Here is a 17689-nt window from a genome sequence, read left to right on the forward strand (position 1 = left end):
GTCGCACTGTTAACCAGGGTCATTGCATAGGGTCAATTTCAGATTAAAAGAGCAGAGTGCTGGATCACAAAGGAACTTTTACAGGGATTCAAAACTTGAGCTCTCCACTGTTGGTGGCAAGGACGCTGCTGACCCTCACAATGTATGGTTTGCAAACGAAGTAATTCCAATTTCTACAAACTCCGTACATCTTCACCATCGTATTCATTAGAAACAAGTGCATTAACATTTTCTCAGAGGTTTTTAACATTTTAAAAATATATTAACTTAAAAATCTGCAAAATGATATACTAGAATTTCAAAATGTAAAAACGTAAGAGGACTTCAAAATGTGTAAATGGTAGTTTCGAAGTAAGCAAAATGGTAATTTCTGTAGTTGCAGGTATTAGTTTCATCTGTAAACCACAAAACAACAAATGCATCACGGATTTTTTATATGTTTATCTAAACTACAACGACACACTGGTTTGCAGGGTGAGTATTTCCATGATACAAACCCAAGAGAGTCCCAGGCTCAAACCACGGTGAAATTAGGCAACCTACTTAGAAACTGGCAGAGTTTTCCACTGTCCTGTCTGACTTCGTGGTTTTGCTGCTCCCCAAGTCTTCAGCTCACTGTCTGGTTTGTTCGCTATGCCTCAGACCAGCCATTTGGACACTGATGTTTCAATTAACCTGACTAATTTTAGGGGGTTAGAGTAGCGAAAAACGTAGTGACTTTCGACTCTTAGTTGAGTTCCCTTGAATAAACGGGATTAGATTTTACTGTTATGTCTTACAGGGGCACATGGCCTGTTAACATTCGCTGAGGGGGGAGGGGGAAGAGGTCAGAGATTGAGCAACTATTGGAAAGCCCACAATGCTCGTGGAATCCTATCCCCGGGAGCAATCAGCACAGGATGCAAGGGCAGAACATTGGCCGGGGGTGTGGGAAACCTGCGTTGTTGAAAGCTCAAACGTCATCGAATATAAATGAATTAAAATTTAGGAAACACAAGAGACTGCAGATGCTGGAATCTGGAGCAACACACGAGACGCTGGAAACCTACTTGAGCTCCAACAGGCGAATCATTCACGCCGTTTGAGCAGGGGGCCGGCTGACCCAGTACGGAGGTTTTACGTTTTTCTTCCCAATTACCCTGCCACTTGCAGAAGTATAAATCCCGTTTTATAACATTGCGAGTTTCTTCAATTAACTCGCCGGGCTTCGGGATCTCAGAAACGCTTTCCAAACCTACTTGTCTCCGTTACAATGGGCTCCCCTTCAAAAGTGTGTGCCATGTGCTGTAAAAGTCTTTAGGACGCTCTAAAAAGGTGGTAAAAGCGCCATATGAATGCAGCTCTCTTTTCTGGTGTCCTGCACCGTTTATTCCGCAATTTTTTAGATTTTCTTTAGCGCCCCGTTGTTCAGTCGTGAGCGCTGACGTATCCCTTTTCCCCTTTCTCCCTTGTGCCCTGTCTCTCTGCCCCTCAGGAGAACCAGAAAGGCTTGTGTAGCCGCCCTCACCTGGAGCGGTGCTGGTGGTGCTGCTGGAGGGAGGCGGGGCGAGCAGCAACAAAAGGTGATCTGCGTGCAGAGCCGAGTGAGGCTCACCCCGCCCCGGTCCGGGACTGACACAAGGCTGACTTTGACTGGGTCTGGGGCTCGACAGGGAGGTGGGAGGAGAGTAGCAGCGGGAGAAGGCTGCGACACCAGATCCTGCTCCCTAGCCATTGTCCTCATCTCACGGTGACAGCGCCGTGTCCACAAAGGAAAGTGCCCAGATTTTCACACAACAACCTCGCGGAGAAGGTAATCACCTTTCTTTTATTTGTTTGCACTCTCGCTGGAATTGAGGACCGTGTGTAACATTTAGGAGATGAAAGAAACCTTTCCAAACTTTAACATGTTTTAACATGTGGCTTTAAAAATCGATTAACGGGCATAACATTAAAACGAGGGAGCGAGATCTGGTTTTGAAACTTATTGAAAATTAAAAATTTCATTCAGAAAGAAGTCGCTGGTTTACTGCGATAAAAGACCGGACTGACTGATTAGTAACCTCAGAGTTGTTCAGACGTTCAGCATGTTTATTGAACAAACGGTCTACAGTGGGGATAAGCGCAGTGATCTGATTTACCTCAACTTATCTTGGTTGCGCTTTCTTTCTTTCTGTCCCCTCTGCCCTTTTGTCCGTCTGAAGAATTAGTGTAAGAAACATTTCGCCCACTTCTCTCCCGTGCAGAGTGGAATCGATCAGCGGGTAAGTGCGTGTCAGATCCCCAGCAACCACTGTAAAATCACTCCCCCAGCTGCGAGCATGGCTGAATTTTAACCCCGCTCTTAAACCCCGATTATTGTGTGAAATCGACAGTTGTTTCTCAGTGAAAGGGTAAAACTGCGGCCGAGCCGCCTCAATAATGTGAGTCCGACGTGATTGAAACCAGATGATTTCTAGTTTCTTTGACCCCCTCAACCCCCGCTCCTTTCATCTCTCTAGTGTTTGTGCTGTTGGGTAATGTGATGAACGGAAACTGCCATGTTTTCCCTGTTCACTCTGTCTAGCTTTCACTTATTCACCCCCCCCCTCCCCACCCACCCCCGATCCTGTTCTGCTGACTAGATGTTCCCAGATTTGCAACCGATCGCGTGACCTTTGCTAACTCCTGTCATTTTTGTTTGCCGGATTCCGTACGGAGTTAGTGGTACAGGTTTGTGTCATATGCACAGCGCCCAGCCCCAGCTGTCTGGCGGACTTGTTCAGACAGAGCGAGCTGTGTGGCCCTATGAACAGGCGACAGAAGGATTCATTGACAGGCTGACTTAACAAGCTTGCATTCTGTCTCTTCCATGACACACGCAAGGCGAAGCTTGAAATTCTCCTGTGATCTGAGAACATACAATGATAGGTTTAAAGATCATCGAATTGACAAGCAGCAATCCCCTCCCCCCTTAGAAACAAAATGTGCCTTTGCGCGGGTGACACGGAAGTACAGCGTCTGGGGCAACAGGTAAAGACTGGAAACAAGTAAACTGGTCAGTTCCTGCAGTTATCCGGAGGGCAGGGCAGGGCAGGGCAGGGCAGGTCGCTGGTGGGGAATCCAGGATACGCGAACACTTCCTCTCAAGTTTCTGGAAAGTTAGGCGCTTACCCACACAATGTGAGGTCTGCTCGCATCCTACCACTCCCTATGTGCTGAGTCGGCGAAATCTTTTGCCAGAAAATGCTGAAAGTACTTAGCAGGAGGGGTTTACAACGTGTGATGTAAACTTCCCTTTACTTTCAAAACTAAAGCCAGCTGCCACACATTAATACTGCAGATTCTGTAAATATGAAATTGAATCAGAATGTTGGCAATGCCCAGCAGGTCAGGCAGCATCTGTGTGGAGATAGGCAGAGTTAACGTTTCAGGTCAATGACTTTTCTGATGAAAGTGTGGTCGACGTTGTCATTTTTTAATTTTTATATATTTATTAGTCACATGTACATCGAAACACGCAGTGAAATAGGTCTTTTTGCGTTACTGAGAGTGTTCTGGGAGCAGCCCACAAGTGTCGCCACTCTTCCGACGCCAACATAGCATGCCCACAGCTCCTAACCTGTAGGTCTTTGGAATGTGGGAGGAAACCGGAGCACCCAGAGGCAGCCCACGCAGTCACGGGGAGAACGTATAAACTCCTTACAGACAGTGGCCGGAATTGAACCCGGGTCGCTGGCACTGTAATAGCGTTATGCTAACCGCTCTCCCGCTGTCCTTTACGGATGCTGTCGCTTCTTTTGAATATTTTCAACATATTTGGTTTAAATTCACACAATACCCCAAAACATTGTCACGTGCAAACGATGGCATCTGATGATGAAAATGACCTGAGACCTTCCTTCAAGATTACTCATGCAGACTATCTGGTCGTTATCACATTGCTGTTTTATAGTCTGTTGTGTGCAAATTGTTTGCTGTTCGTTATTGGTTCCAACTCACTTCTAAACATCCTGAGGTCATAAAAGAGACTGGTTTTACCTAAATGCAGTCTCTGTCCAGATTATTATGTGGTTATAGAGGGATGGAGTGTATATTTTCATAAAACCCAAGCTGTCAGTCAGCTGCGCAGACTCAAGTGCTTTATTCCCCAGTCCACCATTGTTCTTAAATACACACAAGTCCTTTATTTCCATGGAAGAAAAAGCTTTCATGGTGACAAAATCTGTTTTAAGAGCCTATATTCCTTTCACAAAATAAGGAAAAAAAGATTAGATTTTTTCTCATTCACTTTCTCCCATTCTCCAAAGAAATCACTGTCTCCCAAACTTGAGCCAAAGTGGCTATTATTCATGAATTTCTAATTATTTGCCTCTGTAAATATAACTCCTTTTTTTAGGGACTTTGGCTTTCCATTCTGCTTATAGAAGTCGAAGTCAAAGTTGTGTATATTGTCATATGCACAAGTACATGTATGCACAAGTGCAATGAAAAACTTATTTGCAGCAGCATCACAGGCACAGAGCATCAGATATGCAACATTCACAAGAAAAACATAAATTATACACAATTTTTACAAAAAAGAACACAATTAGAACAAAAAAAAGTCCACTGTAGTGCAAAGTGGTTATAGTGTTGCGGTAGTGATAAGGGTGCAGGTTGGTTCAAGAACCAAATGGTTGAAGGGAAGTAGCTGTGCTTGAACCTGGGAGTGTTGGACTTCAGGCTTCTGTATCTCCTGCCCAATGATAGCTGCAAGAAGATGGCATGGCCTGGATGGTGGGGATCTTTGATGATAGATGTTGCCTTTTTGAGGCAGCACCTCCTGTAGATACTAACGATAGTGGGATGTGCCTGTGATATATAGGGCTGAGTCCTCTGCAGCTTCATACATTCCTGCGCATTTGAATTGCTGTATCAGACCAAGATGCAACCAGTAAGGATGCTTTCAACAGTACGTCTGTAGAAGTTTGTCAGAGTGTTTGGTGACAAGCCAAACCCCCTTAACCTTCTAAGAAAGTAAAGATGCTGGCGTGCCTTCCTTGTGATTGCATCTATGTGCTGGGCCTAGGACAGGTCATCTGATATGTTAACGCCCAGGAATTTACAGCTGCTGAACCTCTCCACCACCAGTCCACCAATGCAGACTGGCACACGTTTGTCATCCTTCCCCTTTCCCTTTAGAATATAGAGGCATGTGCCAGACTGGCCTGCCAAAATGCTGTGTTGTGTGAATAGCTCAGTTTCCTTCAATCGAGGAGTGTAAGGGACCAACCCTTTAATTCTCACAACAATATGGCTAAGGGCAGAACTAGCTCTCCAAGGCACCATCCTCACACATTGGTAGAGGGAGTGCTGGTTGATAAAACTGGTATTCGGTCTCAAAACTTTGAGATCTTTTCAAATGCTGGATAAAATGAAGTTTTAAAATTATTTATTCATGCCATTATCCCTTCTTGTTATGTTTAATGAAAATATCCTATTCTCTAAAAGATTTCCAGGCAACAATTAATGATTCGGGGAACTTATTCCCTAACATCCACCATGAATTTGCTGTTGGATGTTGGTAGGTATGCAACAGGAGCCTAGGAGATTCACCAGTGTGTGTTTCTTGCCTCTGGATAAACAGGTGGCATCCATTTATTACCTCCCTGAAGTCATTTCTGCGATTCAGCGCTCATTATATGAGACATTAGAGCACAGACACACTGCCTACCACTTTGTGACACAGCACAAAGAAGAATTAATGAGATGTGTGTGTATATGAGCCTTGGAATACGTTTAGTCATCCTTGCGAATCACTGTTATTTAAGTTAAGATATTGAAGCTTACTTGATATAACATGTCTCTGAAAAGCCATTGTTAAGGAAATTCCTAGCCCTTATCTTTCACTCGTTCTGCTATGCTTATTTCTTATCAACATGCATTGCTAGCATTTTATCAACAATGATCAATGTCTAATGCATTTCCTGTACCATCAAATGGCCCCAGTGTAGCTGTGCCAGATTTATTCTTTTCAATATTTTCTCAGTAATTTCGCACATGATATTTATTATTGTATAAGGATGGCCACTTGACATAGTAGCAGACTTGTGAAGTAATTTTTGATGTAGAATTAAAAAACTAGCATCTAGCCTTTCAGGGATAAACGGTGAGTTTTTTTGGCAGGTTGACTGTAAGGTGGTAGCTGGAAATGTGATCCAGAAACCTAAGTCACTAGCTGTACTGACAATATTTCATTCAGATTGGCTCCTTGACTTTACCATGAGGGGTAGACCCACCTTTGTTCCGATCTTGCCTACTTCACTACATATACCATGATTAATGATCACTGGCCATAGAGGCACTGAGACACATGACAGAACAAGAAAACGGAAACTCTAACAATGTGGAACATGATCAATCATTTTGTTTGGAGATTAGTAGGACATCAGGCTGCTCAAAGTCAGTTATAAATAACAGCTTTGATAAACCTGGTCTTTTGAACATGCCTTCCTAGGTGAAGCATTATATATAATCCATACATAGGCAGTACCAAAGAAGCAAAAAAAACATTTTTTTCTGTAATAAAGTGATTATCTAACCAGTGCAATGAAGGTCAATTTCCTTTATTGCATCCTGTACCTAGAAATAAGTCGTTGTTCAAAATACATTTTTGCCAGTTGCTTTTAATATTTTGAATCATAGAACAGTAAATGAAATGGATTCACTATTCAATCATGTCAGCAAGAATTTCACTATCATCGATCGATTGTTGAACATATTATTTGTCATCTTATTGTTAAATTCTGTGTTCTTATGATGCACATAAAATTTTACCAAGACAGTAATGCATTTGCATAGTTTATCATGTACCTTTTCACATGAGTCCAGTTATATGTATTGTTCTTCTGTCCGTGTACCATGATAGCAATTTTATATTGTAAGTGAAGATAACATAAAAGGTTTATGGTAATTAGAGAAACATAACAATTGCCAGTATGGGACAAAATGTGCACTGCAGAGCCTCTGGAAAAAACTCTCTTTTGTTCCAAATTTCTTCACTTGCTGTTCAAATGCTAATTAGGTCTCTGGTTGAATATGGGATTAGAGATCATAGATTGTGGAAATGGTCAGATATTAAATTGGACAAAAATTATTTGGAGGTACTTGGTTCAAGGAGTGCACAATGTTGCATTTGGAAGATAGCCAGCTATAGTTGAATAGTAAAGTTGCATAAATATTCTGCAGTTTTCCTTGATTACTTTTGGGATTTGGAAAGTGATTATGTAGGATTTTCACTCAGGATATTAAGTGTGTTTTAGGGAACCTAATAAAGATGGGAGAGATTGTCCACAATCTTGCTTGAATAAAGATGAGGAAAGTGAAGGGAAGAAAGAGAGGAATAGACTGAATGCCTAACCAGGCTGCTGAAAAAGAGGAAAGAAATGAAAACTATTGAATAATGTGTAAACTTTAAAGGTCAAATAATCAAGAAATACTTAAACAACAATTGGTGTGACTTAGGAAAATGAGAAAAGGGAAGAAAAATTTGGAGTAAAGAAATAAAGAATGAAATGTCAAAAGTCTGAAGTAAGATAAAATAAAAATGCACTAAAAGCATACTTGGCAATTGTCAGAAAAAAAAAGATTGGCTAATGCCTTGAATGCTGCCCTACCTTTACTATCAAAGCTATTCTCATCGGGAATCCATAACCTCAGTGCCAAACTGTTTCTGCTACACCCCTTCAGCATTGATGAAATCCCAGTCATGATAAACTCAATGTACAGACCAAATGATTACACATGTACAGGAACTGAGGTAGCGACCTAAGGTTTGCTGCTTTACTTGCATTGGCACTTGGATGGAATTTGGTTGGAAATTCTCTTGGAGACTTACCACTAGCTCTCCACTTACCTTCTGTTATTTCCTCAAATGGAAATCAAAAAATGCTGGAAATCTGAAATAAAAGCAGAAAATACTGGAAACACTTAGCAGGTCAGGCAGCATCTGTTGCAAGATGAATGGAGTGAATGTTTCAGAATTGTTCTACTGAGTGTTTGCAGCATTTTCTGTTTTTATTTGTTTCTTAAAATGGTATGAGAGGTACAAATGATTCATATGTATGGGTAGAATGGAAGTATTCAGCAAATAGATTAAGATTACTCCCTGTTGGATATTAACATCAGGATCACTCCAATATTGAGTAGAACTTGCTGGTTAGAGTTTAGTTGATGATCCGCCCATTTCTGTCGTGGTATTTTCATACAGACCAATGCATCATTAATGTGGAATGCAGTGAATTTTGCACATAAATGTCAGAGCTCAAGTCTTTCCCCATAGCTGGATATAGAAGTGGTATTGGTATTGGTTTATTATTGTCACTTGTACCGAGGTACAGTGAATAACTTGTCTTGCATACCGATCGTACAGGTCAATTCATTACACAGTGCAGTTACATTGAGTTAGTACAGAGTGCATTGATGTAGTACAGGTAAAAACAATAACTGTACAGAGTAAAGTGTCACAGCTACAGAGAAAGTGCAGTGCAATAAGGTGCGAGGTCACAAGAAGGTAGATCGTGAGGTCATAGTCCATCTCATTGTATAAGGGAACCGTTCAATAGTCTTATCACAGTGGGGTAGAAGCTGTCCTTAAGTCTGGTGGTACATGCCCTCAGGCTCCTGTGTCTTAATGTTTTTCCAACAATCCTCAAATATGTCAGTACTACTTGGGAGAAGATGAAGCTAAGTGGTGACTCTATTTCAGAATATTTTATTTAAAATATTGAACGGCATGGGTTTTTATTTTTACATGTGATTAGAAATTAAATGAATAAACCTGTGGCAATAATAAGTGTTGGTATTGAATTAAGTAATGCATAATTACAGTGATGACAGCACTATAGATTTTGTTTTCATATTTCAGTTATCTGATACTGATGAGTGAAATGCTCATGTGGACTTATGTATTCATTTATGATATGTTGATTTACAATTGTAATATGAACAGGTTAGAAGCATATATTTCACCCAACTGTGCATGGTATAGATGATGTCTTCAATAACAAATTTACTATGGGTAGCCCTTGTTATTTTATTGTGCGATAATAGGACAAATAGTTGTACCATCTCCTATACTACTCACCTACCTGCCCTGTCAAGATCAAGACTCTGTAGCAGAGTCTGTGGGCCCCACATTGGCCTCATCAGCTACATCAGAACCCACAGAACTGGCATGAAAGCAGGTCATCTATGACCCCATGAGATTGCCTAAGAAGAAGATGATTTACTATGCATCAGGCCACAGTGTCTGAATTTAACTTTATATGAGATTGATACTCACCCAATTGCCAAAACATAAAGCACCTCACAAACATTAGTGGTGAAAATTTTTTTTTTACTTTCTTAAATGCAACAGAGCATTATAAAATGAACAGTTTTAATACCCTTTTTCATTGGTAATACTTTGTAGTTATGAATTATATACTTTCTGCTTCATTTTCAGGTATAAAGGCATGGATTAAAAATCATAACGCCATCATATGGCTCTGCCAAATAGGTCTCAAGGAGTTAAAAATCCAATTATTTTTTGCCTCCTTGGATGATGAGTACTGGTGGTGTACTTTGACTATGCTTTCCATGATCCATCTCATGCACATAGTAAATTTGCTGACAGGGGTGAGAAATTCCAGTACCAAAGAAAAAAAACAAAGTAGAAGTCAGTAAGTCCTGATGATAAGGGGCAGCACTTGTATGAGGAACATCTTGCAGGCGTTTCTAATTGCACAACCTATTTTGTGAACCTGTTTGGTGGTATTGCTTTTTGGAATAGTACTTTTTTAATGGCCATAAATTTCCTCACAGGTCTCTTGCTCCACTGCTATTAACCTCAGTGGATAGATGAATGGAAGCATTTCCCTTAGCAGGGGGCATGGATTTAAATAAACTGGTTTAAGAACTGGAGGAGAAATGAGGATATCTTTTTCATGTGGAGGAAGGTAGGGGTCTGGAAGTTACTGTTCGAGGTGGAGGCACATGCCCTCACCAATTTAAAAAGAGTTCCTGGATGTGTTCTTGAAGACCCATGGTCCTACTGCACTACAGATCAAGTGCTGGAATGTGTATTCAGGTAGTACAGACACTCTGGGTAGGAGTCCTGTGTTGTAAAGTTATGGTCATAAGAGGTTCAAGGTGTAGGCCATGTGACACCTGTAGCCTTGTTCATCATTCAGCAAGGATTACAACTGCTCTTCTTTCTCAAACTTCACTCCCTCAGCCCTTTCCTTCTGTCCTCTCATTATGGTTAATTTGAAAAATGAATGTCTTTGCGGGCATCAAACTTCCTGATGTCAGACATACATTGATTGTTCACAAATAGCAGTCTTATGAATGTAGAAATAAACTGCCATGTTTTAACCTGCTCTCTATTTTATTTCAGGGGGAAAATGGCAAAGTCAGAAGTGAAAACGTCCCTTCTGGACAACATGATCGGGGTGGGAGACAGTGTACTTTTAGAACCTCTCACTGAAGACACATTCTTAGAAAATCTCAAAAAGCGCTTTGACCACAGTGAGATATATGTAAGTGCTATTAACATACATAAATGTTATAGATTTCTAGATATTTACTCCTCACATGATGAAAGAAGAGTTCTTGGGCTGCCTTGGCAGACTTCCTTTTCTATCTATTTCTTGTCTGGTTACACCTGAGAGGTGATTTGCTCAGCATTACAAATGTTAAGTTGTATAAACTTGTTCACAACTATCACTTAGATGGCAACAGGCAACTAAACCTTTGTAATCCTTGATGGCTTATTAGCTTTCTTTGATCTGGGAGATATTTTCATGCCTTGAATTTTCCAACAGATGGGAGAATTAGATTGATCATTTCCATCACTAAATACAATATATAAGCACAAGAGCCTCACATGTGTATCACAACTGGTAGAGGCAGGTAGGGTGATTGGTTTGGTTATTTTCAATTAGACTAGGCCATAAATGGCAAAGCTATTATGACATTCTTATTCTCTGAATGACAGCTTGCAGTTCTTCTTCCACAGGGGATCCTCCACTGGGAATCTGGTGGGAAATCTTCTTTCTGCTGAGGTAGTCCCTTGGGATTGAGGATAACCTGCCTCCATTTCAGTTCTGTGGGTTCTGGGGTGACTGGTAAATCCAATGTGGACCCACAGACTCGATCACAGATTGGGGAGGAAGTGCTCAATGGGGAACATTGGTGGGTGGTTTTGAGGGCAAACACTCCTTATGTCATTTATGCTGTGCTTCTTTTGTGCTCCTGATGCATGGGCTTGAGGTTCTCAGGACAGTCCCAAATGCTCCCTCTCTGCTCTGAGTGGTCATAGGCCAAGGGTTTCCAGGAATCAGTGAGGAAGTTGTATTTTTTCAAGGAGGTTTTGACATCCTTGAATCATTTCCTCGTCCACCTGGTAATCCATTCACATGATACAGCTCAGAATAAACTGCCTGTCTCGGCAGCTGTTTTGGGAAACAAGACTCCGGAACATAGAAACAGCGTAAAATAATGCATTGGATTAATATATCTTATTTTCTGATCCACCTTAAGATGGCAGAGGCTACAACTTCAGGAATTACTTTTGAAGTGCTGTGACTATTTTGTTTCTTTGTAGGCAACAAATTTGCACATAGAATTTAGAAGGGTTAGTGACCAATTGGTGAATTTTGTGGATTAATACTGGCCAGAACACTGGGACAACCACTTGCTCCTTTACTGTAAATGAGCTGTGTATTTTTACATCTGTCTCACCAGGGTAAGGGTCCTGAGTTGAATATCTTTTCCAAATGACAACCTTCCCACAATGTAGAGCTCCTTTAATACTGCATGTAACAACACTTGGGTTAGGTTCATGCCATTATTTTGGGAACACTGGAAATATTTAATTGTCTCACTATGTAATACTGAGTCACAGAAGAATACACAATGGATACTTTTAGAATCTAGTCCTCGTGAACCCAATAGACTTCCAAGGGCAAGTTTAGGAGATTAGAAGAGTAATTACAATGGGAGTGTGACGCAGAAAAGCTATCTTGGACTGGGCTGTAATGACTCTAAAAGTACTGTACTGGTCATCATAACCCCATGTTAGTACTCCAAAAAGTTTTCCTGCCAGCATCCTCCCACCTCCACCACAACCCTTGTTTGCATTATAAAAATATTACAAATAAGATGACGCTTGGTGGCAAGAAGGCATCATAGCCTAAAACAGATGCCAATTATGTTATCAGTTACAGAGGTTAATTATGTATTCCTCTTGTTCATAGGGGAATTGTGGGGACGGGAGGTAGTGGGGCAAATGTTGATTTGAAACAATTAAAAATATTTCCTACCTCCTGTTCTAGGGTGACCAAGAATCACCTGTAAATTAACACTCCCCTACCCTAGTTCTATGCCATACAGGCTCAGAACATGATTCAAAAGCAATTTGAAAGCTTTGGGTATTTCATATGGCTTTATCATAATAATAATGAGACTCTTGTCAGGATTATCATCAATATGGAGACTTTAAGAAAATAATTCTTATTTTATGCAATATGTCCATTTAGCTTTTGGCCTCTTATTATTTTGTCGGGATGATCATGACCACATTACTGAGGAGGGAACAATTTGAAATGAGCCAGCAAATAACTTGGGTAGATTAAGGCCTGGGCCTTTGGGAATCTGTGACCTAGGGTTCAAGCCACATATTTTATAGTTGCCAGGAGCCGCTTTGCACATATGTTCAATTTATTGTGTAATATGTTGTGATATAAATTGCTTTGTTATTGAAGCAGTGCATAAGAATTCTGTGGCCTTATTTCTTCAAGTATTTAATTATATTTCATGTTTTAATGGATCCTTTTGCCCTGGAGTGGCCAGAGCTGAAAAAATTCTCATTCTGGTTTTGTACATTAGTAGTTAACTTTCCACTATGCTGACAATGACTACTATTGCAATAGTCTTACCAGCATTGTTCATTTCTGAAGTTAAACCAATAAATATGCTGTTTATGCTCTGAAAAGCAAATTATGAATTCCATCTGTGGTTCAAGGAATTTTGAAACGTGCTTCCTGACTATATGCTAGACTTTAGAACAACTAATTACACTTGGACAGCTGTCTCCTGATATAAATCCATTCCTGAGCAAATCAGCCTGGTACTGAAGGAAGAAATGAATGTGTGTTTATACAAAAGGCTGGGAATAATTTCATGTGTCCATCATTTGTAACGAAAAACTAAATATAGACCATGATGTCTATCCTTACACTCTGTTGAGGCTAACTTAATTTTTTTGTTGTCATTCGGCAGCAGATCTAAACAAAATCAATGTTCTATTCAATCGAAAGTTCTGCTGTTAAGTATTGCTGGCTCTGTAGTGTGTTGAAAGGATTTTGGTGAAATGTCAATCTCTTTACAAATAGCAGCTGATCTGCTGGGTGTTTCTAGTGTTTTCTGTTTTTATTTCCGATCTCTGACACTTGCAGTTGTGTTCCTTTGTTCAAATGGTTTTTATACTGATTGTTGTAAACAGCCTCCAAAGCTAAGATTACTGTGAAATGCAGTTATAAAGTTGGATTAGGTTGTAGCAAAAGATGAAATTTTAATGGAGCAGCCAAGTAGCTGAAGTATGGTTAAACAACAGTGAACAGCATCTGATATTCACTGCCGTTGAGTGCAGTGATGGGTCAGTTGAAGACTACAGATTTGGCATCTGCTGCATAAGAATAGCAATGAATAGAATTGATAGAAATGGATGAATGAGCTCTGAATGGCAGAACCCAGTGAGGTGAAAAATGTTCTGTTAAATTGATGCACTTTTACAACGTGAAAGCTTGTAGTAATGACCTGCAAAAATCTCAAAGTAGCTCAAGCAAACCCTTTAATTCAGGATTCCAAGCAAAAGTAGCATTGTGTTACGTTGAGGAATAAAAGCAGAAAAATGTTCAAATGCATAGTAATTAACATGTCAAAAGAGAAAGGTCAGCGTACAATCTTTCTACTTTGCATTTGCTGGATGTTCTTCCCTTATCTGCCAAAATTTTCCTGTCTTTGAGATTTATGGCATTATAAAATTTTAATATTATGTTAAACTGCATGTTTTCATTACTACCACTGAAGACTTGTATGACATATTTGCCAGATTATTAGATTTAACATTTTTATTCATTACAGCAGGAAAAGCAATTAAAGCAGTTTTATAAATAAAACCTACCCTTTGCTTCCATCATTTTCTGTTATTATTCTATATACAATGATGCCAAATTTCTAGGAATAATTACAAAAGAACTATTTGAAAGATTCAAGTGGATATGACTGCTTTCGTAAGGTAACTTTGAGAGGAGCTTAAGATTGAGTTTTATTTGTTGCCAATAATAGGCTGTTTCGTTCCAGAGATAAAAGTCAGAGAGCATTTAGTACTTGATGCTTTACAAAATAGCTGCGCAGTTCCAGTTGAAGGCCATATGTATTGTGCCTCCCTGATATTTATTCTGACTTCATATGAAACAATACGCCAGATGTTGCTGATCTGATTCCCTGACTGGAACTATCACCAATGGTTTCCCCACACCATTACCTAACTAGTCTGGATGCAGAGGGCTAATCTTGTTAGGCTTGAAACATCCCAGACTCTGTTAGTCCAGTCATAGCAGTGGCAGGGCCTTGAGTATCATGTTGAGGGGACCTTGTTCCTGAAACACCCTGGAAAGTTCTGAAAGCAATCAACGTGCCAACCCAGCTTTGCTAAATGTAAAATTTACTAGGGATTTTTAGTAGTTTCTAAACTTCTCACATTCACAGGCATGTAAAGACTATTAAAATTGAAGTGAATAATTGTAAATTTTATAATTATATTTTTAAAAATAAAAAACAAAAAGAACAAAGTTTTCTGAAAGTAGTTTTTTTTAGTGTAAGCAGTGTGACTTAGATTCTTGTTAGGACTATGATTCAGTTTCCTAGTTTGATCATTGGTTTCTCCAGACACTGTTGCCTGATTTGATCCTGAACTGTGATGGCATTGTTTACTGAACAATGATATTCATGTATTTCCTAGTGAGATCCTATCTCCAAGTGCCAACCAAGGCTGAAACTGTTTTACGAGGTGCTCACAGATGTGCCCACAGAACACTTACCCATTGTTCTATAGATAATTAAAAGCATTGAATTATGATGAAGTAACTTAAAAAGTTTACCTTCTCACTTACATCCTAGAGCTTACAATGCCCATTGAAGTCAATGGAGTCTTGGAACCTGCACCAGGTTAGGCACAGATCCAGGACATGATTCATCTCAGTAGCAGTTCTGTACAGAACCTTAGGCATTTGCTACTGTGATCCAGCCCACCAATTAGGTGATCTGCAGTGTGATCATGCTGAGTTGGTGGAAATGGAGAAAGCTTGCCAAGGTAATATTCTTGAAACACGAGAAAGTCCATCTATGCACCAGTACAAATCTTTTACAACATTGACCAGCAATCCATGTAATTAAAGTGTACTTAAAATCTAATTTTCTTTTATTGCACTGTTCACCTAGGAGTTATTGGTGGCTGGATAGAGTACTTTGATCGTGTCATAAATACTGTGTTGAGATCTTCAGTCTACTTACCAGTGTCAGCAGGTTGCATAGTTTCTCTTGTGTTCGCTTACCATATGTGAATAATCAAATTTAAGTAATGTTTTTAGTAAGAATTCTCAAGGAAAGTTTGGAATGTTTCTACTGACTTGTCAGAACTGTCTGTAGATGCTGTCATAGTAAACTTGGTCATGAAATGTGGCTGTGTGACCACCAGCATAGATTTTATTTTCAGTGTATTAGAACATAGAACAGTTTAGCACAGAACAGGCCCTTCATAATGTTGTGCTGACATAGCTAATCCCTCATACCTACAGAATGTCCATATCCCTCCATTTTCCTCTCATTCATGTGCCCAACCAAGCACCTCTTGAAGCATCCTGTTCATGCGTGAAACAGGACTATGTAAAGACTTCAAATAATCATACAAGAGAAGGACTTTTTTTAGAAAAATAAATAATTTTAACAGCAAAATTCTGTATTTGCTTAAACAATCATTGCATGACCATTCATTAACTGCATTTTACTATTTAAGAAAGACAATACTTAAAGATCTCTTTTACTGGAGAAGTCAAATAGAAGAGATCAAGGTTGCACCAATTTTTCTAAAATGCATCTCTACACCTTAGTGTAGGAATAGCAAAAGACTCTGGGCATCTTTTGCAAGTTTTTAAATAGATGTTGTTTGGATGATGCCCAGACAAGTCTTTTCAGCTTTTTGTTTTGCAAGTTCCTTTATTAAGTTAAATTATTCTCTTGTTGGAATGTCTACTTGTTTTTCTTTAAACCATGAAATATTTTTCAGCAGATGTACACACAACATTCTCAGGCACTGAAGTATGCTCCCTGTATGCTACCCAATGTTGCTTGTTTTTGCTTTGCTGAAGCTGATGTCAGCTGAACTTTCCGGTGATGTGGCAAGTTGTGTTGCTGACAGATGTACTTTTCAGACTATGAATTATCTAATTTGATCAGTGATTTTGGTTGTCTGGATTGATTCAGAACCATGCTGGCATTATATTTCCTTCACAATGATATGATCCATGGTAATTTAGTTAAGCTCTGAAAACATTTCCATACTTAAGTCCACGTTAGATGAATGAACAGTGTTAAACAGTACATATTCATGTACTGTTCAGCTTGGTGACTTTATATGCCTTGATTCTAAATGATTATTTCACATGGAAAAACTTCTTTACACAGCATGTGGTTGGAAGCTGGAATGCATCTTTACTCAATCCAATTTATTGTTCCAACTGATTTTTGAAGAACACTTGGTTTGAATTTTCATTTTCTTCATTGAGAATAGAATCAATTTCCTTAACCTTGCTTGTCCGTCAATAATTAATCTGTCTTTGTATTCTTCCTGCCATCTCCACAAATTTTCATTTGTGATCAGAATTTGATCAATACCATGCTTCAAACTTTAAAACTATCTCATAATTATACAAGTTGAACTGCATTCATCTCTCAATCAACATGTCACCCACTCATTCCTCTGATTTTTAGGACCTTGCCTAAAATAGCTGAACCTTGGAAGTTTTTCATTAATTATGAAGGGATCTATAGTGCTCTGATGAATATCATAAACATTATGTGAACGTTTATGATGTTCACAAAACTTCTCCATCTCATTTTTTGCAAAAAGGTGCTTTGCTCGATTCTGCTAAATAAGAATTCCAATTACAGCTGAATGCAGTAAAGCAACAAAACACTCTGAACAAAAAAAAGTTGAAGTACTTAAAAATGATTCCCAAAGCTTAAGATTTGTGCATTGAGGCTTATGATGTGTCGAATATCTATGTCCTTCTTATCTACCCTCGGTTTTTTGTATTTAACAAGGTGAGCAATGTCAGTGCTCAGAAGCTTTCACATTAGACACCATTTCCAGCATCAATCACTCCCTTTTGTGTATTTGACAATGTGTCTTATTCATAAACTGAGAAAAGCAGTGTCTCAAAAACATTCTATGCACCAGTCATCATGTTTTACCTGAATGTTGAATTGTCTGTGGAGTTGTGCTGTGGTTCTGCAGCTACTTTGCATTGAGATTGCACAAACTTGTTTCAGTCAGCAGCAATGATAGTTGGCATTCTATTCGACTGAATAAGCTGTGAATCCAGATCCCTGTGTTGAAATATAGCACATATGTATGCATTAACTC

General features: G+C 39.4%; 1 protein-coding gene across 1 annotated transcript in view; it reads left to right on the plus strand.

The window, feature by feature from the left end:
* Positions 1-1573: 1573 nt before the first annotated feature.
* Positions 1574-17689, plus strand: part of LOC127572193 (unconventional myosin-Ib-like) — a 204044-nt gene continuing 187928 nt past the window's right edge. Inside the window, 2 exon segments of the mRNA XM_052019109.1 lie at positions 1574-1792; positions 10379-10520. Coding sequence (XP_051875069.1) covers positions 10386-10520 — 135 coding nt within the window. The 5' untranslated portion in view covers positions 1574-1792; positions 10379-10385.

Source organism: Pristis pectinata, chromosome 1 (assembly GCF_009764475.1).
Source record: "Pristis pectinata isolate sPriPec2 chromosome 1, sPriPec2.1.pri, whole genome shotgun sequence".
Taxonomy (NCBI): domain Eukaryota; kingdom Metazoa; phylum Chordata; class Chondrichthyes; order Rhinopristiformes; family Pristidae; genus Pristis; species Pristis pectinata.